The sequence below is a fragment of the Homalodisca vitripennis genome, chromosome X (genome assembly GCF_021130785.1).
Source record: "Homalodisca vitripennis isolate AUS2020 chromosome X, UT_GWSS_2.1, whole genome shotgun sequence".
Lineage (NCBI taxonomy): Eukaryota > Metazoa > Arthropoda > Insecta > Hemiptera > Cicadellidae > Homalodisca > Homalodisca vitripennis.
In genome coordinates this window covers 139704499-139730344 of record NC_060215.1, presented here as the reverse complement: position 1 = coordinate 139730344, position 25846 = coordinate 139704499, and the positions used below count along the sequence as shown (strand labels likewise).

At 32.4% G+C, this 25846-nt stretch overlaps 1 protein-coding gene across 4 annotated transcripts in view; it reads left to right on the top strand.

Annotated features, from left to right (window-relative positions):
- LOC124369914 (splicing factor, suppressor of white-apricot homolog) overlaps positions 1-25846 on the top strand; it is a 104866-nt gene that overhangs the window by 60472 nt on the left and 18548 nt on the right. The window contains exons 12-21 of one of the 4 annotated variants that reach the window (XM_046828091.1): positions 1367-1426; positions 3055-3084; positions 4882-4917; positions 7955-7993; positions 9605-9634; positions 12443-12475; positions 13293-13439; positions 13747-13836; positions 16131-16208; positions 22098-22191. In XM_046828091.1, the coding sequence (XP_046684047.1) occupies positions 1367-1426; positions 3055-3084; positions 4882-4917; positions 7955-7993; positions 9605-9634; positions 12443-12475; positions 13293-13439; positions 13747-13836; positions 16131-16208; positions 22098-22191 (637 nt within the window). Of the gene's footprint in view, positions 1-1366; positions 1427-3054; positions 3085-4881; positions 4918-7951; positions 7994-9604; positions 9635-12442; positions 12476-13292; positions 13440-13746; positions 13837-16130; positions 16209-22097; positions 22192-25846 lie in introns of all 4 variants that reach the window. The other 3 variants (XM_046828090.1, XM_046828094.1, XM_046828092.1) reach the window with 3 other exon arrangements.

Below are 25846 nucleotides of genomic sequence, written 5' to 3'. Positions count from 1 at the left end.
CAAAGTAAAATAATTTAAAAACCGCATAATTAAAACATTGACTTAAAACTGATTCATTGTCTAATTCACAATCTATTTCGCTGCAACTAATGTTACGTCTTGAATTCGCCTTGTTCCAATGATACTAAAATATAACGGCAAATAACCAAGTGCAGAAACGTAAAAAAAAAATAAAAAAAGAACAGGGAAATGTTCTGAAACTACCAACTAGTCGAAGTAGTTCCCGGTATCACATCTGGAGCGCAGTAACATGCACACAGGCTACGTGCATATGAATGCCAGGCTATGTCGGAACACTTATACTTATACTGCGATTCGGAGGCAGCCTGTCAATCTGAGCCTCTTGTACGGGAGAGGGTTAAATAGCTGCTGAACTACACACAGAGGAATCACAAATCATTAAGGGTTGGAGTATTTTTGTTGTAAACTTATTCCTATTGTGAGTATGAATAAGAAGCAAGTTAACCCATTGCGGATCGTATTGTTTTGGCGCGCGGGCACGAATTAATTCACGGTCAGCGGCCGCACGAACAGCAATGGTGCGCCACATCGTATCGCTCGCTATTGTATACTAGAAAATTCAGCTGCGAAGGTATTTGTTCAGATGGAACATGGGCCTGCTGGGGTATCCGTGATGTAGGAACGATAACACGTGAGCAAGGTTACGGCGTGGCAGGGATGATGTCTGAATCATAGTCTAAATAAAGCGGCTCGGGCGAATCGATTGCAACATCCGGGCCATTGTCTAGACTAAACCCACCAACATGTACGTCTGCGCCGTTTAGTTGTGTCACTAACCTTAAAAGTATTATAATAACAATTGAGGAAAACACCCAATCAGAAGCGCTAAAAAGCAGAGAGTAAACTCATGAATGATTTTTCAACTTCGACATACAACTGCGATCTGTAGGATATTTATAAAACTTTTGAAAACTCTAAACGTAGACCGTTGTTAAACACTCTTAGTAGACAAGTGAAAACGATCGCCCAATCTATCAGACATTAACAGAACTATTTGGAGGGAAATTTAAAATCAGACCGCTTTTGCGACCTGAGCTCGTTAGGCCCGGCCGCTGCGTGACGAGTCCAGCTCGTCAGTGATCCGCAATGGGTTAAATGTGGCCCGTAGAAGTAAGCACCCTAGAACGATAAATTCCCTGTGATTTTAATGTGTATTGCTCAATGTTTGATTACAGTTCAAAACCAAATTTAAATTAACTGTGTGTGTGGTGTTTTAATTAACCGTTGCCTTAGTGGTTAGTACTGGTTATTGAAATGTAATATTTGTAATATAATGTACTTTATATTATAATTTTAAAACTTTAATGTTTATAAAATGAAAGCGTTTTGTTTTTGTTTTTTACAGACCCATCAACCAAAGACTCGAGGAGTAAGGACGTTGCAGCCAACGGCAAGCACGTGTCTGGTAATTTACCTGATTAGCTTATGAAATATGTTTTGTTCTTTGTATGAATAAATCCTAAATGTTTACTTAGCCTTCAAAGTAAACAGGCAGTCATTTTTTTTGTAGAAGCACGTGACAGAGATCTTACGAGGGTAATATTTTAAGTAAGAACTGTTTAGTAATGGATCAAGGGAAACTTTTTGTATGAACTTGAATCACAACACAAACTAAATTATGAGATTCACTTCTCCACATAGTCATCATGTACATTTAAACATTTTTCAAATTGTGTCACCAGCTTTTGTATCCGATCATCAAAGAATTCTGCTGTCTGACCGTTAAACCATTTAGTAACTGTTTCATCATGTCATCTTTTTCCAAGCACTTCCCACCAAGAAATTCCTTTGATTTTCGAAAAAGATGAATGTCCGATGGGGCTGTCGGGGGCAGTATGAGGGATGATCCAATAATTCCCAACAGAACTTGTCCAGCTGTATCTGTGTTCTTAACGCGACGTGAGGCTGAGCATTGACGTGAAGCAGAATGACGCCGCTAGATAGCAGACCTCACCGGCAGTTTTGAATAGTGTGCCTAAGCTTCAATATCGTTTCACAGTATATCTCCGCATTTATTGTCATTCGATTGTTTTGGCAAATTTCCTCTTCAAATTTTTGTGTCTAGTCTTCATTCATGACAGTAAGCCGTCCAGGTCATTTCTTCATTATATGTATCCTTCATTTATTAAAAAGCCTACACCGTTTTCATACATTTCCATTGTTACAACCCCTCACCATAAACTTCAACAATCTGTCTTTGAATATCAGCAGGACAAAATTTTTTTGCATTTAAAAACCGAATTAATGAGTGCACTTCACAATCGGCGGGATTAATGATTGACATTCCAACTAACAAAGCAATATAACCACCCAACCAACAACAGCAGAGACGTGAAATATAATGGTGGTGTTGTGGGGGACTGGCCAAGAATGGCTTGAACGGATTTCATGTCCCAGATATGTGGGCACGATGCGCAATCAGATTTTACTTTTAAAATGACCTTCTTATAAGGTATTTATTTATAAGCTGACTGCAAGAGTTCAACCAAACTGTTTTGCAACTCTAAGTTCAGCCAATGTAAACAGTGTTACATCTGTATTTTATATCATATTTTGATAAACACCAATATGTATGTACAGACAGTTTTTTTATTTTGAAAATTTTAATGTTAATAGTGTTTAGATTTTCAGTTATTATAATTGTAATGCTACATTTAAAAAGGCTGAGTGAATTTTGTTTATTGTTCCAAAAAAATAAACCCTTCTTTAATAGTATGCAAATCAAGAGTAGTTATCAGTGTTATGAATCCCCCCCCCCGATTCATTGTCAAAACAGCAAAAAAACCGTAGAAATCATACACAAAATGTTCCTGGTTGAATACTATTACTTTAATCCCTCCTTGTTAAAAAGTAACTGTTAGTATACATGCAACACAAGATTTAGTATTTGTTGTCCGTAGTGGAAAACTTACCTCTTTGAAAACTTAAATCAGTACTCTTTTAAAATGGAACTTTTAATCAGATTTTGTTTAAAGATTGTTATTTTTTTTACTTACATTCATCTAATTAAGGAATTGCCATTGTTCTGTGCAGCTACCTGTTCGAGTGGATTCGGCAGAAGAAGTAAGCACGAAATAGGTTTAGATTTTTAAAGTGTACAAATTCTTTTACCTTAAAGTAAAGAATGTATCCAAAATGTTCCCAAATTTGTCTTTTAAATTTTTAAACTCAAATTCATTAAAATTTTAACGTATGTAGGAATCTCGTTTTAGTTTTATTTCTGTATTGAACTGTAAATGTAATATTATTATAGATTTGTTGTCACAAAAATTTGGTCAAGGCATTTTAATCAAAATTGTGTATTGACACTTTTTAGTAATCAAAATTAAAATACAGGTAGTATTTTTTGATCTGGCACCTTTGAAGTCTAGATATGGCAATTAAAGAATTCTGTTTCTGGCTGTTTAGATTATTTTGGAAACATGGTTAAATAATGATTTTTGGAAGTTAACATCGTAAACACGTAATGTTTATATATGCAAGCATTCTTGTCTGTATGCGCATATAAATAAAATAGGCACTCCAAACTATGTTAAAAATAGGATGGGTAATGCCATTGTGGTGAGTTTATGGTTTCGGTTCTAATACCGGATGTGAAAATGATTAGCTTTATAGAATTACAGGTTAGAGTCAAAGAGTTCTTAGTATTGACAACTATGTTCTAGATCATGGCTGTTCAGTTAAGTGAAATTCTTTTACACTAGTGGCAGGTTATAAATTTAAGCTATCATATCTATTGCTTCATTACGTTACTTGCATTGAGGAACTACATGTCAATTTGACAAAGGGCTGTGTTTATTTGTCAAATTTTGAAACATTTTTATAGCAGTATATCTGATGTTTTCTGTTGAAAGAAAGCGCTATATTGTGTCCCATACCTATCACAATTTCATGAATTACTTCAAACTTGTGCCTGGAAATTGACTTCTGATTCGGCAATTATCAGTTGAGAATCGGTCAAAAAAGTTATCCTTGTTCAAATCACCATGTCATAATATATGTGATGTTGTGAACCATCTCATGTGAGTTTTTAAGTTAAACACACACACACACACACACACACACACACACACACACACACACACACACACACACACACACACACACGCACACGCACGCACACACACACACACGCGCACACACACACACACACACACACACACACACACACTATGTGGTATTTATATTTGTGGTTGATATAGATGGGCGTCATTTCACAAGATCGACATTGATGTTACCGCAATTTCATGAAAATGCTGGAAGGGCAAAATATGATGTTTAAACGCTACTGTGAAGATAATGAATAAAGACAGCCTTTATCAGAAATAACATCCAGGTCCAACAGCAATAACGGAATGTAGCGATGGATAACTGAGTGCTTTCACTAACAATACTACCAACCACAAAAAGAGAAATTCACTTTGCAGTGTAACCCCCATTTAAATGTAATAAATATAGGGGCGCTTTTTGTTCAAGCTCCTATATGCCAATTAACATGATAAGGCGAATACAATATTTTATTTTATGTTTTGTATCATTTAGGCAGATTTATTATAAAATAATTAATTTTCCGAAAAAAAGTGCAAGATATAATTTCAGTCCTGAAATACTTATTTTTAGATCTTTAGATGTTTAAACTTTCCTTGCTTTTTTATATGTGATGTAATTCTAATTATATTAATACAAGGTCAAGAATATTAATGCAAATGGTCAAAGTTTGCAAAATTGCAAACTGGTAGAAAAATTCCATATTCTTCAAATATTATTGCAAAAACATTCCTAAAAAATTAATTCCTTATTATTAGCAATCAAAATGTTTTATGTAATACATGTCATTAACATTTTTCATTTTTGTTTAAGACTCAAAGTCACCTACAAAGGGAGAGTCAAGAAAAAGTAAGTAGATTTAACAATATTCTTAACAGGGTTAGATTTGTTCCACCTTTTATTGTAGTTTGAGTCCAAGATATAACATTTTTGTTTTTTTTTCTAATATTGTTTAAAAATTAGTTTTAGTTTTCTGTAAGTTATGTATTTCCTCATACATCTTAGTATTGTTTAACCAATACAGCAGTTAAGTTCCAGTGTATCAGAAGGTATGCAATAATCAATTTAAATATATTGTATAACATATTTTGAACAAATATCCTTAGCTTAAAGGTGGATAACCGAAGTGAAAATATTATGTCTTTTTAAAGAATATTTTACTTCAAGTTTGTATTACCGTATATTCATGGATCACAGTGCTTGTACTTGTGGACAACATTTGATTAGCAGTAAATAAACTATTGATCGCTAAAACACGTATCATTGTACTTCCACTACATGTGTGAAAATCCGTAATCAGACAACAAAAGTTTAGATTACTAAACAATCAATAATGGGGTAATTTTTCATCTAATCCCATATCATGAATTCTCACTTGAAACATGGTTATGTGCTATCTCTTGTGACAAATGAAAGAAACTGTGATTATAAATATATCACAATTGAAATCTAATGCCCACTGGGTGAAGTTTATGGAAATGGAATAATGAATGAAAGCAGAGTAAGGCAGCGGCAGTATTGATTTAAAAAATGGTTGCACCAATGGTCATGACGATAGTCGTAGCAGTCGGCCTAGCCTGGTGACTGCAGATTTGATGTTGAAAATCAATGACAATGTTCGTGAAAATCAATGTTTCACAATGACTGAACTCTCGAAACATTTCCCACAAATTTCACAAAGTTTATTTCATGAAATTGTTGTAGGGAAGCTTGGACACCACAAATTTTGTGCCAGGTGGGTTCCAAAAATCCTTACGGAAGATCACAAAAAATAAAGACTTGCTGCATTGTTAACTTTCCTTGATGAATACGGCAAACATGGTAAAGAACTTCTCGATCGTATCGTTGCTGGTGATAAAACGCGGGTGAAGCAAGTCAATTGTGAAACAAAAAATGCAATCTATGGAATGGGGGTGCACACATTCTCCAAAACAAATTTCTCCAAACTCTTGTCAGCGAGAAACAATATGGCAACTATTTTATGGGATGCTAAGGGTACTGGTTGATTTCCTTGAACGAGGATCAACAATGAACGTAGAGGGTTACTGTGAAACATTGCAAAAGATATGGTGAGCGATGCAAAGCAAGCGTAGGGGAAAATTGAGATCAAAAATTTTGTTTTTCCACGATAATGTACGTCCCCATATAGCCAATCGTAAGCAACAGGTTTTGGATGATTTTGATTGGCAAGTGTTTGATCATCCACTTTTTAGCCCATACCGATTACCACTTCTTTTCAGCGATAAAGACCTGGCTCACAATGCAGCGCTTCAATAGTGACGCTGAACTGGCGTTAATCAGTGGTTAAGATCTCAGGCGGCAGATTTATTCAAAGCTGGAATGGATAAACTTGTGTCCCATTATGATAAATGTCTCAATTACGTTGAAAAATAGCCTAAGAGTATACCTTATAAATGTATATATTAAATGTTCCTATTTCAGAACGTCTTACTTTCTGGATAGCTCTTGTATTTCATTTATAAAAGTTAGATCGTTTCAGTAAGATTAAAATGTTTTAGTCACACAGTCCCTATTTAAGATACGATGATTCATTTTTAAAGTCAAAGCCCCAAGTAACAAAATCTGGTAGTTTTATAAGTGATATTTTATTTAAAGTTTAAATTTTCTCTTCCTAGGCATGTCATGCAACATCTGTGCCTATACAAAGATGAAATCTGCTTGGCAGTAAAAATTCCAGGCAATAGCTAAAATGTGTTTTCCTATTTCGATGTGTATGGTATATAGGTATCTGAAGTAACAAAATATCTTGATTTTAAAACAGTATTTGACTTGAAGTTTGTTTTTTCTATGTCTGTGTTCTTGCAATTCAGCTTGTCTGCTTGTACTATGCACGGTCAAACATAGATCAGTATTTTAAAGAAAGAATTTAAACCTGAATTTATTTAAAATCCTAATTTTGTTATATTGTTTTTTAAACCAAACAAAACAAAAGTATATTAAAACGGAGGACATAAAGAATGCTGTCAAAACTAAATTGAGACTGGGACATTTATTGAGAACCATTTAGTTTTCGTATTGTCATTCTCACATTAAACCTGAGTGCAGCAGAGAAGACAGTTCAGGTTTTTACCAATAGTAGTGCTGCGCTGTTGCCATATCATCTTGCACCTGGGGGAAAAAAAACGCTCTGATTGTGGTGGCTTTATTTTCGATAGAAATTTTATTCAAGACTGACATTCTTTTGTTTTTGTTTAATTCCCCTAAGCGTAAGTAAATGTTACTGAGATGTATTATAATTTCCAACATATAGAATATTATGTACATTTTTGATTTTAATTTGTCATTGTCAACAGATATATACTTTGAAAAATTTTTATAACATCGATTCGTAAGAATGTAGTACACAAATATTTAGAAGTAGAAAATTGGTAAACTTGATTAAGCCTATCTTATTTTCACATTCTTTGTGTATGTGTGTTTTTTTTCTTATATAAAAATAGAATATCCTTAAATAACTCTCTAACTGATGGAAAATAATGCAATATTATTTTTATATATATTTTTGTAAAGTTGTATTTTTGTTACATTGTATCAAAAAAATGAAGTAATACTGTATTAAATGTTATTTATATTACAAAAATTAAATGAGGCTGTTTTTAACTTGAGTAATTTACAAGTTGAATTGCGTTAGTAAATTTTATTGAGCTTAGGTTAAGGATTCTATGTAATAGCTTTGTTTATTTATTTAAGTTCAGTACTATTCTATGTACACAAACCACATATTTTTACACAATTAGTAGAACTGTAAACTAGTCCAAACATTCTTCATTCTTTATACTTTACTGTTAAAATATTTCCTAATAAATTCCTTATTATTTGTACTCAAATTGTTCTATCTTAATTTGATTTTCATTTTTGTTAGCAGGTCCAAAAGCGAGCACGAAAGGAGAAGAACGGAGGAAAGGTAAAAAGATTTTATAATATTACTAAAAAGGATGGATTTGTTCCATGTAAATACAGCATGTGACATCAATTACTGTGACTTTTATAAACATGACATTAGTAACTTCATCTTTTTAGACCAGCAGTTCCCAAACTGGGGGGCAAGTCCCCCCGAGGGGGGGGGGCCTTCATGAGACAAGTTGAACATTAAATTAAATTTAAGTAGTCTTTCTAAAATTCTTAATTTACCATGATGTTTAGAAAATTGAAACAAACGACTGTAAAGTAACATCTGACTTTACTATGTAAACTTGAAATCAAAAGCTTGAATGAATTGAATGTGCGCCGTTCAATGTGGCAAGAGCGCGCATTTGGCAACCGTGCGTTTCCAAGCACTGCCTCTCTGCTTCACTCCCACCAACGGACGTGGACCTGCTAACCAGTCGTGACTCAGTGTTTGAGATACCTAGTGTGCATGTGTTGTGAGATTTTTATTGTCGTAGTTGACTTTCAATATAGCGTGATTAGTGTGAGAGAAGATATTGTAGTCAATACAAATACAACTTTCATATAATGAACAAACCTTAATTTTGGTAAAAATATTTTAAAGTGTATCGTAGAGTATCACAGGAAGCTCTTCGTTGCCTTTTTCTATCACCTATTTGTGCGAAAAAGCATTTTCCACACTTGTGGCAATTAAAACAAAGTATCGGAATAAACTTGATATTGCTAGAGACTTGCGTTGTTCACTTACTAAAACTCAGCCACGAATAGGCATACTAGTAAGAAAAATGCAATCCCATCCATCTCAATAACCAACCTACCCTATTTTTCTCTTATTAATAATTTTTTTTATTTTATGGAAACTTATATTGTTGTACCTTATGGCAGTATAAATAAATGTTTTGTTTTCAATGTAATACTTATTTGTTTTTGTTTTATTCCTAGGCCCACACAGATTATTGTAAGGGGGGGGGGGGGCGAAAAGGTTTATTTCAACAAAAAAAGGGGCGTGACACAAAAAAGTTTGGGAACCCCGTTCTAAACTGATTAAGCTATACAAACTAAACTAATATTGACAACTTTCACCACTACAGTTAATAATTAATCAAATTAATAATGTAATGTTTGTATTAAAACAACAAAACGCCAACATTAAAATCTTATTAATAGCACAACAATGTAAATGTCAATGGTAATAGAGTTTACAACAATTGATTGTCATGTTTGAGAAATTCAGGAATTTCAACATGAAAGAAACACCGCATTGTAATGGTAAACTATTTGAGTTGAAATTTACTGTAAAATATTCTGCACCAAAAGATTTAAAATTTTATTTGCACTTTGACCCATGCTTGTATTTAAGCATTATTTCCAACCTCCAGCCTTCCTCCGTAGACAGAGTAGGACTGTAAAATACGTATGGAATTAGTATTCAATAACTTGAAGGTGAATATATAATTTCAAACTCATCTTTGATTTAGAAGATAAATTATCATGTATGGTTTTTTTAGAGTCCAAGCATATCTCATTCTTTATGCATTACTGTAAAGTTAATTTGTTATTATTGTTTGTTTCTACATTGTTTATGTGATGCAATGTTATTAACATTTCTTTTGTTTTACATTGGCAGGTTCAACCTCAAAATCTGAAAACAAGAAGAGTAAGTATATTCAAAAATATTAATTAATAGTAATGACACTTTGGTATTATTTGGAGGCCACTATTTTTGTAAGAGTTTTTCTTATCAGGGAACTAAAAAAAACTACAATAGAAAGAACAGCCTTACTGTGAAAATTGCATTCATTATTACGATCAGTTCTTGTTATTTGCTTCCCTAGAAGAAGCGTGTCGGTGAGGAGAAGGCCACTCTGATTCTATCTACTTATCGTTATTGTGCAATGCAAGTAGGTTTATACTACGTTATCATTAATACGTTACTAGTAGTACTAAAATTAAAGATAACCTTCACAAGCACTCACGTGATATGAACATGAATTTGGGTACCATCTTGAGGGATGTCTTTCTTTTCCTCGCCAGAAGTGTGGGGTGGCACCACCGAATCCGCACTGAGGCCAGGGGAATTTCCAATTGGTACTTTCCTGACGTCAGATCATGGACAATCTGGCAAGTGATCTATTGTTGGGAAAGTGACTGGAAATACCCCTGAGAATCAGTGTGAGCTTCGGTGGCGCCACCCCACACTTCTGACAAAAAGAAAAACATCCATCGAGACAGTACCTAAATTCAAGCTCAGATCTCATGAGCGTTTGTTAACTTTTCATATTTATGATACATACATATTTATTTACCTACTTACATAGTCTAATGACAAATAGTAGATAAGAGACATTGTGGCCTCTTTCTCATTGACATCCTTCCTTTTGGGAGCCAGAAAACAAGAACCGATCGTCAAAATTACATGTAATTTTAGCAATAAGCTAATTAAAGTCTGTTTGTTCTAATAATGTAGTCGTTTTTAGATCCTTGGTGAAAAAAACTCTTTCTAAAAAAGTGGCACCCGGATAATACCAACGTACTATAGTAATTATAACTATTAAATATTAATAGTAACAATAGGTCTGATCTCCATTTTTTATTTTTATTTTGAGTTTTGATTATTTAATTTTGACTCATGATTACAGTACCAGTTCTAAAGATGAGTAAAGTAAAGTAAAGTAAAGTAGTCTTATTATACCAGGCGAAGTTTAACCTGGGGACCAACGGCTTAAAGGTGACTTCCGAACCACCACTAATGGCCGGGCAGGCGGGCTGCTTGCAAGGACAGGATCGCTCAGCGGTCACCCATCCAAGCAGCAGCCACGCTCGACGTTACTTCGAGCGTTCGTTGTTATGAGTAGGGTGTCCACAAGCCTTGAAAATTTAAAAAAACGAAAAATTATGCTAGATTTTTAAGATACCAGGAAAAAACTTGAAAATGTATGAATATTAGTGAATGTGCTTGAATAAATCAACCACAATCATAACATCATCTATTAAAGGTCTAGAATGTTGATTGATTTTTCAGGCTGTTTTTTTTTTTTTTTTTTTTTTTTTGTAACACATAATTTTACATAATCATGGCCCAACCAAGTCAACATGACTTATCGGTGAGGTCCATAATGAAACTTTAAAAAAAGCAAGATACAAAATTACAGTTTCATCAATTATTTGTTTTGATCAGTTTTTTAGTTCATGCTTTTTCAAGAAAATGTTATATTGCTCTTTGTGTGGCTGTGGTGCTTCTATAACTCCAGATTTTTAAATATTGGCATTTTATATAGCATTAAGGTTTAAACAAAGCTTGCATGTGCAATGATATATATATATTATTATGTATATATATTATACACACACATGACACGGTCCCTTCTGTCAAACTAAAAATATCTTTATTTATAGTATGCACATTAGTACATTAAATAATGTCACAATTACTAAGTTACTTTAATAATTAAAGTAATGTAGGTTTCTTAACATTGTTATTGCATAAAATTTGTTAACTTTTACTTGAAGGTAATTTTTAGTAAATATTGATTTAGCAGCTCCATCAACTATTATTAACAATCTAAAACCATCTTTAAAAGATATCTAACGATGTAAAGTTAATTAGCACCGGTTTAGTGCGAAAATTAATTAAAAGTACCAGGTAATATATTTCCCCACATTGCAGGGTGTAACCACTAAACCCAATAAATACCTTAATTAATTCCGATATAATGTTATATTAAGGCTTGCCAGACTTAAATGCATGTAACTAAAAGGCAAGAGAAAGTCTTACCCGTTTTCCCCAACGTCTAGACTTAATTAATTTCTGATTAGATTTTATTGCTCTTTATCATAAAAATACTCTCACAAAATAAACCCAATGTAGTTATTTGAATTCAATATTTCTTTTGTAATTGATTGATTTGTTTTAAATGTTGTCTATAGTAAATTTGTGTGACATTCAGCACAAGTTTATTGCTCATAATAGTATTTGTGTACAAATAACTAAAATGAACTTTAATGTGCAATTATTATCAACAATTTTGTACATTATCATTGTGAAATGCCAATATTCAGACAATATTATATTTCTATACAAAAATATGATAAAGTACGTATATCTCTGCTTATGAAGCCCCAGTGAACTTACATAAACGACCTTGGGAAAGAGTTTGTAATCTAATATTGCCAGTAATCTTCTCAATTATTACTGATTTTACAATTTTTGGAGGAACAATCAGCTGATACCTCATAACTGGAACATGTTTGATGCTCCTAGCTTGTGCCATTGTACCTTTAAAGTGGTGTGCTCGCTTATGCGTAAACGGGTTTCGTTACGAAAAGTGCCATTGGAATTGTTATAAATATTGTAAAATATTTAAAATGTTGTACATTTTTTTTAACATCGATTTAATTGTTTTAATTATATTTACTTTTTAGAATTTTTTAGCCTTTGTTAATGGTTGTGTTTTTCTTTTTTTAGCCGGCCATTCCACAAGGGACCATAGCCGAAAGAGTAAGAAAACCACTGTTATTTTAGTTTTGTTCTTAAACTTAAATATACTTGGATATCATAGATATAAATTGTAAGTGTTGAACTATTTGGGAAATATTAAAAAATATAATTGTGGCATTAATTAGAATATCATAAAAAAGGATGTTGAATCTGATGGCGAGTACTTTTACTCCAACTAATTTTCTGTATCCGATTTTTCTAGTTTGCTTTTCTACAGTAAATTAATGAAGAGTTTCAATGGCAGAAATGGTTATTCATCTCTGAATAGTAATTTCAAATATTGATTTTATGTCACAGTAGTGTAATATGTTTAACATAACATTAACATATGAATAATTATTCGTATTTTGGAAACAGAAATGTTTTAAACATATTTTTTGTTTAAGTTCATAAAATATTTAAAAATATATTATAATGATTCAATACTTTTGTCAATTTAAATGTTAATTTCTTGTATTTTCTCACATTTACCTTGTATGTGTTTGAAGAATGATAATAATAAAGCAAAATTGTGTAAATAAGTACTGGAATATCATGTATAACCATAAATTTATTATTACTTAACTAAACAAATAATGAAGTGCCAGATCTTTTCAAGCCGAGTCTTTGTGTTCTATGATATTGCACATTGACTTTTAATGTGATTGCATGCAGTTGTTATTTCAATTACATATGTTATTCTCTAGCCTTAGCTCACTTTTAACACACGTCTTTGAATAATTAAAATACCAAAAGAAGAACCTTTTATTCTAGTTTGGACCTCAAATTGTAACATTTTTAGATATCATGTATTAATTGTGGATTTTTAACTTTTTAGGAAAGCATGAGAGGAAGGAGACTTCGAGCTCCACAAAGAAAATGGTTAAAAAGACTGCGGATCTAGAAGAGGAGTTGTTTTCAGACTTATTGTCAGTGTCAGATGATCCCGATGTGGCCACCGGTTCATCAGATTCTGTGTCCAATAGTAAGATCAATGCAATTTGTTTCAGTTAAAAAACTTAATTTGAATGGGACATTCTGGTTTTTATAAAAAGTGAATATTTTAACTAGTGATCTGCCAGCCAGAAAACTCTAAACACCAGTTTTTGTGTTTTGCAATCTCTACCTAGAACAATTGCGAAAGTACTAATTTATTATTTTACAAGGATTTAAATATGCTAACAAATAAAATAAAACTAACAAACAATTACTTTTGGAGCAATTCATTGTTGTTTTTTTACTGTTGTAATAATAAATGATTTTAAGTATTATTTTATTTCTTCTATTTCCAGGACCCCTTGACAGCAGGTTGAAGGAAGAGAGGAGGAGAAAAGTGAAGGAAATGCTTGCAAAATTCTCTCATCCCGCAGCAGATACTACAGGTAAATAACATTTTTATTACGAAAAGCAGTTGTTTGTTTTGTATAACAATTTTAGTTTTGATTCTGACAATTAAACCTGCAAGACTTGCAAATAAATTACTAGTCACAGTTAAAGTTAAGTAAACATTTGAAATCCAAACATGTGGATTAGTAGACTTAGAAATATAACTCGGATTCAAGTAGGACTTTAAATTTCTGTTGCAGGTAGTCAGATTTTTCAGATGTCACCACAAATTGGATAACCTTATTTTGTACTGAGTCTATAATATTCACTTATTGATTTATTGTTTGGAACTGGTTACTCATCATTCAAATATGAGAAATAAGCCTGCATCTATCCAAACAATATTCAATATACTTTAGTTCATTCAAGAATATGTATAACTGTCCCAAAATTATTTAGCTCATGTCAATATTCTATCAGCTTAATTATTTTCAAGTTTATTTTATGGTAAAATACGTGTAATGATCTGTGATTTAATTTATGTTTATAATTTAAAGCGTTCTTTATCAAAGAAATGAATCTGAATTCAATAATCATTAAAAGTAATATAAGCCAAAAGCTAAAATTAGCCTGCACATGGCTAAACGGTATGTAATTTAACGATCCAATAATTTTTAAAATAATTTTTAAGTAGATACTGGTAATAAATGAACGAACCTCTAAACAAAAATATTGACATTGATAATTATTTACTTGCTATGAAATAAGTGGCCAACAAAAATCAAGAGGTTGTTAAAGGCTTGTAAATGTTTAAGCTTTGTGTCTTTTTACGAGACGATCTAGTTATTTCTTAATTCAATCACCATGAAAAAAAGTATTATTTGTATTAACCCTTTGAGTGCCACAGCGTCGCTAATTTTGACGGTACGAAAAGTGCATAAAGTGCCAGCATCGCCAATTTTGACGTTTCGTATTTCAATAATATTTTATATAGTACAAGATTATTTTGGCCAAATAACCAGACAGCTGTATTCAATTGGTTCCAAACTATCAATAAATACGAGTTTTATGTTGTTTCTCTACTATTTTATCTGTGAAACTTATATTGTTTGGGTACTTATCAAGAAGCCACTATTTTTGGACGAGTTTTCCTTATCGGGGACAAAATAAATTACAGTATTAAAAACAACTGACTTTATTTAACCTATTTTGGAATTTACAAGTTATTACGACAATCAATTAAATCAAAAACTATAATAACAACGTTTAATTATTAGAAAATGTCAGGTCATTCGTGTGTCTATTTGGAGATAGGAAGTATGACTCATCGAGTATTTTTCGATTCATTATAAAGGAAGGAGTATAATGAAGTTTATTTTGATCTCTGATAAGGAAATCTCGACAAAAATAGTGGGCTGTGATAATACCGAAGTACCTGTGCGATGATGATTCCGTCTTCCAGTCATGCGACGTAGCGGACGAGTACCGTGTTACGAGTACCATGTTGCGTAATGGCCTTTCTTGTTGTTTTTGTGCCGATAACCAACCATTTGAGTAAATACAAAATAAAATAGTAACTTATACAGTATTTTACTGTATTTCTTTACAAAAGTAATGTAGTGATTTGAGTTGTGTCCAAGCGAAAAACGTGAATTTTCAGTGTAAATATTATTAGGGTTATTATTTAGTTAATGTAAACTTTTATGTAAATATGTTAGCAAGTATTTGTTTCTACATTTACTAATCATATTTATTTGTGTTATATTGATGTTTTATTAGATTTATTGGGAAAACTACATCGTTACTAAGTAATTTCTAAATTCTGACAAATGAAGTACAGTTTATAAAATGTCGGTACCGGGCAGTATTTTGTTACTACATATAATGCCATGTTTTTAAAATTCTAGAATAAGATATTACACATGGGTTTTATTTAGAATCATATGGCCTTTATCATGGTATAAAGAACAAAAAATTTTAAAAATACCGTATACACACAAATTAGGTCGAAACTTAACTTTTTATACAAAAGTAAAAATCTTTTTTTATAATTACTGAAATTTTTATATTTTTATAAATCAAATTTTATTTGTAATAATATGTATCATATTCTGCATTTAATAAGAAAAAAAAAAACAACAAAATGATGGAAATCTGTTTGGTAGTTATTTTACAACAGCTTTTTTCCCAAAAGCTTACAAATATGTGAAAAACAGCGTGGCACTTTATGCATATGGCTTCGGAAAATACCTGTGGCACACAAAGGGTTAAATATTTATTTAATTAAAATTAAATGAAAATACAAGAAAAAAAGGGATAAAATTTGTTTATTTAATGTATGTTTTTTTAGGTTTATTTTTATCGAAGCCACGTTCTTCCACCTCAAAAAGTACGGAGGACACAGAGGTCCATTCTTCAGCAGAATCAAGTAAGTAACATTTATTATTTTTACAGTAGTTATTGTTTTTGAATTAAGAATTAATTGAAGAATGAATTTTGATTTTTTTATAAACCATTAATCACGAGGAGCCTGCCAAATCTCGTCATAAACGGTTTTCAATTTTGAATTTTATATTTAAATATTTTATATTGACCACGTGGAGCCTGCCAAACCACGTTATAATAAAAACAGTTTAAAAAAAAGTTTATTTTTAATAATTTTTACAAACCTAACTAACCTAAAATAAATAAAATATAATATAATTTTAGACCATAAAAACTGCATATTATGGCACAGTCACTGATGGACACTAAAGATATCTTTAACATTGGAGACTTGGTCTTTGCAAAAGTGCGTGGGTATTCACACTGGCCTTCAAAAATCAGCGGTGTTGAGAAGACTAAAAATTCAACTTAGTACAATGTGGTCTTTTTTGGTCCTATTAAAGAGACAGCCCTAGTTAACAAATGTAACATCTGTCTATATAAAGAAAATAAGAATAAATATGGACAATTCAAATTTGAAAATTTCAAAAACACTAACTTTAATGCAGCCACTACAGAAGCTGAGTCTGTACTTAACCAGGATACGTCTCACGCATGTAATGAAACTAGCGGGGTACATGTTCAAGGGCTCCCTGAAGGGAATCAATCCTGTGAATCCTGGAGTTCAGAGTCAGTTCTACCAATCCTCCAAATTCAAAACAAAAATAACTCATTAAGTAATTCTATTCAGGAACTTGAACAAAGTTTACTTGAAACTGATTCAAGAACCCATGAAGATAGCCTAATTATGGCAGCCAAAATAGGTTCAGCATTATTAGAAGAAAATAAAATTGTGAAAAAGGAAAAAAACAAATTAATTACCCAAGCAAACAGCATGGAAGCCAAAATTGAAGATCTTTTAAAAGATGAAGAAATTTATTTACAAAGAGTCGAACAACTTGAACATAAACTTGCTGAGGCAGAACTGCAGGGAGCTAAGGACAAAGAATACATCCTAGACATACAAAACGTTTTTGAAGAAAATTATAGGAAGCAAGCAATTTTATTAGATGAGTATGAAATCAAAATTAAAGAACAAGAAAACATATTAACTCTAAAAAATAGCCTACTCATGAGTCAAAGCAGCCTAATTGGAGAAAAAGTCTCAAAAATTACAGAGGTTCAAACTGAACCATTTTCAACTTCTCATGCAGCAAACACACCTTTAGTTATTGAAGTAGGTCTTTTAAAGAAAAATTACACAGCATTACAACAAAAAATCATTAATCTAGAGGCAGAAATTCGTACTATAAATAAAGTAAAGTCAATGAAAATCACCAAAGGGAACCCTGGTGAAGCAAATAGGTCCTGTAACTTTAATAAAACTCCAAGAGGGAAACCTAGTGTCGGACAAATGAAAAATATTTTTAGCGTTTCTCTACAAGTCCAAAAGATAAAGGAAAATAACTTGTATCCTGCAAAGTCTGCTGAATCCAGTCCTAAACCACAAGAAGCCTTAGATATAGAGAAAGTAAGTGAGGCAGATTTGTATAATTTGGAAGAACTTGAACACGAGAGGGGTAAGAAAAATCAAACCGTTCATCTACCTCAAGGCACATGTTATAATTCAACACGACCTCAAAGAGGGACCAACAATAATTTTCAAGTTGTAGCACAAGTGCATAGGTCAGCTAAAGCGGAAACTTGGGCTACAAACCTCTGTAAACCAAGCAGAATCCCCACAAAATGACCGTCACTAAAAAGAAGCCTCCCTGCTCTGCTAAGCTACTGCAGGAAGGGAAAACTTATGAGGATTTTTTTGTAAGAAATATTGCTGAGAGTAAGGTAGAAACAGCATCTAGGTTTCCCTTTGACAGCCATCCAAATGAAAAACCGAGTTACTTAAGTGAAGAAAAAAACATTAAATCAGGACAGATGGACAATTTTTTAGGACTTCGCCTGAGGAAAGAAATCAAGCAAAAAATGTACAATCCCAAGATATTCATAAATTCCAAACTAAAAAAACATTGAATTTTCAAAGCTTTCAAAAATCAGTCAACCAATTATGCTCCAACTCAAAACTCACTGTGATGCATCAGACTAACTAACAGACTAAACCACTTTCTAAACACAACCTCGCCATCCATATTAATACTTACAGAACATGGGTTAAACAGTGAAACCCTTAGAAATACAAGGATTCTTGGATACACTCTTGTGACTGACTATAGCAGAGAAGGTCATAAACTCGGAGGTGTTGCTATATACACTAAAGGCTCAGCTAACATCAGTGCAAATGCTATTAACATCTCACAATTTTGCACACAATTTGTGTGTGAAGCTGCTATGGTGCAAATAAAAGAAAAGAGAAATAGTCGTAAACATTTTAGGTGTGTACCTTCCACCCAGTGGTTCAGTTGAGGCAGCTGTTCAAATCATTGGTAATATTCTCGAAACGACTCAAATTCAAGATAAATCAATAATCATAATGGGAGATATAAATAGATAGGCTTACAGACACAACAGAGAATAGAAAACTTGATGAAGAATTATCCACACAAAATATTATAAGACTCCCACTTCCAGCAACCCACATCACAACATCCACAGCTACGTCTATTGCTATTGACATGATAAGCACTAATATCCAAGAAAATCACATTGATTTCACGGTTTTTGAAGCGGGGATGTCTGACCATACTGGGCAAATCTGTATAATTGATTTTAATTTAAATATAAATTCAACACAAACTCAAACTTACAGAAGAAACTTCTGCAAGCAAAATTTAGATGCCTTAAAAGCTGTCCTTCACGAAGAAAACTGGGAAGAAATTCACTCCGAACAAGATGTAGATAAAGCGTACAATCTCTTTTATGGAACTATAAGAAGAGCTCTAGACTACACGTGCCCCATTAAAAAATTAAGATCGAAAACTAGGAAAAACTCAAGGCCACTCTATGATCATCTATCTATCGAGTACAAAAATGAATACATAACAGCCCTACACAAGTACAAAATGAGTGGTACACATATTGACAAGGAAAATATGACCTTGAAAAAGAAAATTTATGATCTGAGACTAAGAACAGTCAAGCGCAATGCCACTGCACACCAAATAACACTAGCTCAAAACAAATCTAAAGCGTTGCAGCAAATTATTAATTCAGAGAGACAGCAAACAATCATCAGAGACAAATTCATTTAAATGGAAAAACTGTATGTGATCCTGAGTTTATAGCTAATCATTTCAACAAATTCTTTTCTGAAGTAGCTGAAGAAACCCTAAAACAGAAACCTAAACCCACTTTACCTACTTTTCAGCAACCAGTTACATTCAACTATTCCAGTCCTTTTAGATTTAAACATGTCACTCAGAAAGATACTCAAGATGCAATAGCCTCCTTAAAACCTAAGCTCTCCTGTGGAATTGATGAGATAACAGTGAAAGTAGTAAAGCATTGCGCTCTGCAACTCGCAGCTCCTATTGCTGGCATAGTCAACAAGTCTTTTGCACTCAGCCAGTTTCCAGCCTCACTAAAAATTGCCAAAATTTACCCTTTACATAAAACAGGCTCATGCATTGAAATAAAAAATTATAAACCAATTTCATTGATTTCTCCATTTTTAAAATTATTGAAAACATTGTCCTGACTCAATTATTAACCTACCTTAACCATGAACAACTCCTGAGTGAAAACCAACACGGATTCTTGAAAGGTAAATCTACTAATAGCACACTTACTTGTATTGTCGAATTCATCATCGATCAGTTAGATTGCCGCAAACATGTCTCAGCAATTCTTATAGACTACAGTAAGGCTTTTGATTGCCTGGGACATGGACTAATAGTAAAAAAAAACTAGCTGCCATGGGTATAACAGGTAAAGAAAGTGTGTGGTTTGCCAGTTACCTTGAAGGGCGTACACAGATTGTAGAAGTCCAAGATATCACAAAAGGCACAAAGACTGCATATATGTCTGAGCCACAGCCCATGAAAAGAGGAGTACCTCAAGGCTCAGTCCTGGGGCCAGTACTGTACATTTTGTTTACTAATGACTTGCCAGACATCATTGAAGCAAATAGAAACACAAAATGTATCATGTATGCTGACGACACTACTCTCCTTCTGAGAAACAACAAAGCACAAGACCTTTACGAAGACTCATTATCCAAACTTGACAAAGTAATTAACTACTGCAGCCAAAATGACCTAGCATTAAATGCATCCAAGACAGTGCACTTAAACTTCAGTAGACTAGCAGAACCTGTTTTAGATTTACCAAAGATCACCTCCGAAGAAGAAAAAAAATTATTAGGTCTGTCTCTTGATACTGGCCTCAGTTGGACTAGCCACATTAATAGCCTTTGTAAAAAAATCAGCACTGGAGTATATGTGGTCAGAAGAATATATTGGGCAGCAGGACTGGATGCAGCAAAAACTGCTTACTATGCCGTGATAGAATCACACATCCGCTATGGTATAGCTGTTTGGGGAGGGACTTCTGAGAGCAATATTAATAGTATTTTAATACTGCAGAAAAAAGCCATTCGAGTTTTGTCGAACTTGCAACCACTAGACAGCTGTGGCTCTCTACATTCAAACTGTCATACTTCAAACAAGAGATCGGGACTTACATACAAGAGGTGAAAACATCCATTCCTACAACACTCGGTATGCCACCGACTTCTTCCTTCCATCTCATCGCACAGCCCACTTCCAAAGAAAACCAAGTTACATCGGATGCAAGTTATACAATGCTCTGCCCACATCTTTAAAAGCACTCAGAGGGAAACTACTAACAACAGGACTTCACAACTGGCTCAAGACAAGACCGCTCTATTCATTGAAAGAATTCTTTGACGCTACACATCAGTAAAGAGAAATAATTTCAACATTGTAATTTGTACTCACATATTCTTAATTGTTTGTACTGATTGTATAATATTTTTGACGCCAATACGTTTCTTAATGTTGCTGTAAATAAAGACGATTGATTGATTGTTTTGTTATAACGATTTTAAAGCTTTGATACAGACAATTAAGCCTGCAAGGCTCATAAATGGATTATGAGTAAACATTTAAAACACAAACCTGTGGATTAGTGGACTTAGAAATATAGCCCAGATGCAATTAATATTTTTAATTTCTTATGCGAATAGTCAGATTTTTCAGATTGAATCACAACATTTGATAACCTAATTTTGTAGCGAGTCCATAATATTCACTTATTGATTTATTGCTTGGAACTGGTTACTTATTCAAATATGAGACATAATCCTGCATCTATCAAGGCAGGACTCTATATAATTTAGTTTTTCAAAAATATTTATAACTGTCCCAAAAATTATTTACTTCATGCTAATATTTTATCAGCTTAATTATTTTCAACTTTATTTTATGATCAAATACATATAAAAAATCTGTGTTCTTATTTATTTTTATAATTTAAAGTGTTCTTTATCAAAGAAATGAATCTGAATTCAATAATCATTAAAAGTAATAAAAGCCAAAAGCTAAAGTTGGGCTATATATGGATTAAAGTGTATGCATTCTAACATTCCGATAATTTTCAATCTAATTTATTTTGAAAGTAATTCTTAAGGAGACACTGGTAATAAGTGAATGAACACGTAAAAAAATATTGACATTGATAATTACTGACTTGCTTTGAAATAAATGGCAAAAAACCTTATATTAGAAGAATATAAAAAGTTTGTGGTTTTTTTTGGCTTTTGTTTTTTTTATGAAACGTGATAGTTATTTCCTATTTAAATTACTATGGAAAGGAAGTATTATTTCTATATAATATTTATTCAATTTAAACAATATAAAAATAGAAATCAAAACTAAAGTGGTGAAAGTTTTTAATTAAATGCATTTATTTTGTTTAGGCATATATCTATCGACCCAATCTTCTGCTAATGGAAAATCCTCACGGGAAAACACTGACTTTGCTTCTTCGCAAGAAAACCTTATCTCGCCTGAGTATGTATTCTCATACATGACATTCAATTTATTAATTATATAAGTAATTATGTTAGTAAAGTAACATGTAATCTATATTTTGTAATAATAATTCTTGTATTTAGCATAAAGTTATTTTTTATATGGGTAACATGTTATGGTGAACAGATATAGTAGCATTAGATACCCAAATGTACTATAAAGCAGGTATCTCCATGGAAGGTTATATGGAATTGTGATAAATACACCACCCTTGTTTGAAACTCCCTTAAAAATCCAATGATCTGATCATACAATCCTGTGGATTTTTGGTTGTGTCAATGCTGATTTCTGTATCATGAGAAAATTCAGCTTTTGACCTCAATAAGTTGACTTGTGTTATCTCAAGAAAATGTCAGATGTTTTTAAGTACTTAAAAAGCAAACCTTTTAATTCACTCAACCTGTACAAGGTACATTTTCCAAAGTTTAACTTCTATTTAATGAAGAAAGGTAATAATAATCCTTGTAGACACATGTCAACAGTACGATTGCGCCAGCCTATTCCAGGAACTGGGCTCAAGATTACATACTTTTTTAAAATTTTATCCTGGTGCTTCATTTTCTCAGATTTTCTTTTGTTCCTTCCCTAAATCTTTGATGTTATGGTTTTAAACTACAGCTCTAAAGTTTTTATGCTTATAACATGCACACCTTTTATATGAGTCTTTCTACTGGAATGAGTTACCAGATTACAGTTCATTAAACAAGCGTGTGTCATTATTTATCTATTTTAGACATAGTCTGGATTAACAGATCTACGAAAATGGGTGGGACAGTTTGTGACTGTCGATGTCAAGATTTGTAGAAATCATTAATATAACATTTTTTAACCCTTTGAGCCCCGGACCTAAAAATATAGTTTGTGCAAATTTTTACCAAGTCTAGTTTTGCAAGTAACTGTCAAAAAACCCCAAGGCCTTTTCAGTGATTTTGTACGATTTCATTTGAAAAATCATACCATCACTAATATACTAGTTAATGGCCTAAATAATACATTAAAATGTTTGGAATAAGGTACTTAACAAATAAAAAATTCAATAAGGGCTAAAAAATGTTATGTACTTTTATATATGTAAAATAACGCGTATGTGCAAACTAAAAAAAGAAAAAGTTACATTTAACATTTTTAAGAAATAAAACAAGGAACAATTAACTTGTGGGAAACAATTTTATTTCATTTGTTATGTTATTGCAAACATACAAAAACATTTTCAGACAGATTAGTTCAATAATAAATATTTTGTAAAATATTTTTTTTTAATGACACAAAACCTGTGACGTACTAGGCCTAGGTTGTGTAACATTATTCTGAGCTGATGTAGATGGTATCTCAGGTGTTAAGTCTTTAGCACTAAATAGGCCTACATTTCTGCCATTGTCACTATCATATTTAGGATCATACGTCGGATCAAGGTCACTATCATCGTCAAAAATATCAGATAATACCGAATCGTCATCTGAAAAGTCAATATTCAATTGTCTGTCAACTTCACTTGAATGTTCTGCTAGGTTTGAGTCACCCATTATTTACAAAATAAAACAATATTTCATACTGAAAGTACCGAAACAATAATATAACTGCTTACTCACACAAACGTAACGAACATTAAAATAAACACAGAAGTGGAACAACACTACACAGTCTACTAAACGTAAACAATGACACAGCAGATGCAGATGTTGTTCTTAGTAACAGCTGATCTTCTTACTCTTTCTTCAGGAGTAGTGTAAATATTATTTAGTAACCTTTGACCATGCAATCATATTGTATATGTATGAAAATAACATTATAAGTTCTAAAACCACTGGTGTCGCTAAAATAGAACACTTAAGAGCCATTTATAATAACTTATATCATGCCGACGACATATTGTTAACCGGCGGCTGGGGCTCAAAGGGTTAAGAGAACCTGGTATTGACCTTCAAGTACAGCATTTTGTCACTTAACCCATTGAGGTAGTAGTTATATGAGCCTCTACAGACATAGTAGTAGCAATTAATTTAGGTGAAAATGTAAGAGTTTAGTTATACCATAACTTTTTTGGTTTATGATACGGGCAATGCAATTTTAAACATTGTTTAAAATAATTGTTACTGTTCATTGTTATATAAAATTTAAAGAAACAAAATTCTTTATTTAACTTTTAGATACATAAAAAAATTCAGTAAACTTAGTCCTAGTCATTTTCCTTTTTTCTCCCCCTAATTTAGGCTGCTCACTATTTTTTCTTTTACTTTTGCTTGGACAAATTGTCCCATTGTTTGCCAATATTACATCGTAAGTGCTAGGAATGCTATCAACTATTATTGGCCTATCAATAAAAGAATCTTTGAGACCAGAGTCAATTAGGCCTATGTATAATACAGTATTTCTGGGTCTACAAAAGTCGAATGTACTTACCCGTTGCTCATCCTCATGATCTGAAGGAAGGATAATGTCATCCTAATTGTCCTGGCCGTCAAATATTAGATAACCTCCATCCTCATGATTGGAGTCGTCTACGACTAAATTAGTGAAATGGTTTTTACATCGGGTTATAATGCAATCTTCAAAATTTTCATCACTATCACTGTTACTTGAATTATACTCACAATCTATACAACACTTTATCAACTTCAGAATCACGCAAGTTTTCACACTCCATTACACATAATGTAAACAAACAGTCAGAGAACACAGTGTACAAGATGAGCTTATCAGCTGATCAGCAGCGTAACAGCTCTCTTTTAATATCTAAAGGAAAGTATGTCATCATCATGGGTGATTTCAATATTGACATCCTTAAAAATACAAATGAATCAAAAGAGCTAAAGAATATTCTTTTAAGAAATGGAATGAAGTATTTAATTGACTTCCCAACTAGAGTCACTGTCACGTCTAAGACATGTATTGATAATATAATAACTAATATAAGTATGGATCAGTTAAAAGTTGAAGGAGTGGTAACTGCACTATCAGATCACGATGGACAAATAATAGAACTAATGAATTTTTCAAAACAATACAAATAATCAAAATTTAAAATTTTGGACACGAAATTTCTCTCTAGATAACATGAATTTATTTAAATCACTTTTGGAAAAAAGAAAATTGGCTAACCCTTTTTGAATCGTCTATCGAAAATAAATACAACACTTTTCACAACATTTTTCAATATTATTTTAATTTATCTTTCCCGAAAATTCTAAAAAAATCCAACAAAAACAAAAAAACATGGATTTCAGAAGAACTAAAGGAAGAGAAAAAATAATCTCATCCATCTAAAACAAAATTAGCTAGAAACTCAGGCTTAGAGATGTTTAAGAGAGATCTTAAGAATAAAAATCAACAATATAAAATGTAATTTAATGAATGCAAAGCGAAGTTTTTTATGATGAAAAAGATTAAAAACTCTGAAAACATAGGTAAAACCTCATGGGAAATCATAAATAAAGAAACAAAGAAAACTTCATCCAAGGTAGCAGAGAAAAGTTATGTTTTAAAGTCTGATAAGGGGACTGTTTCAGACCCTAGCCAAGTGGCAAATAGTTTTAATAATTATTTTGTTAACATTATTGAAAACCTGTTTAAGTAGTATGCCCCCAACTCATGATGAAGATATAACTCCTACCAAAATTCCCGAATTTAGGTGTCC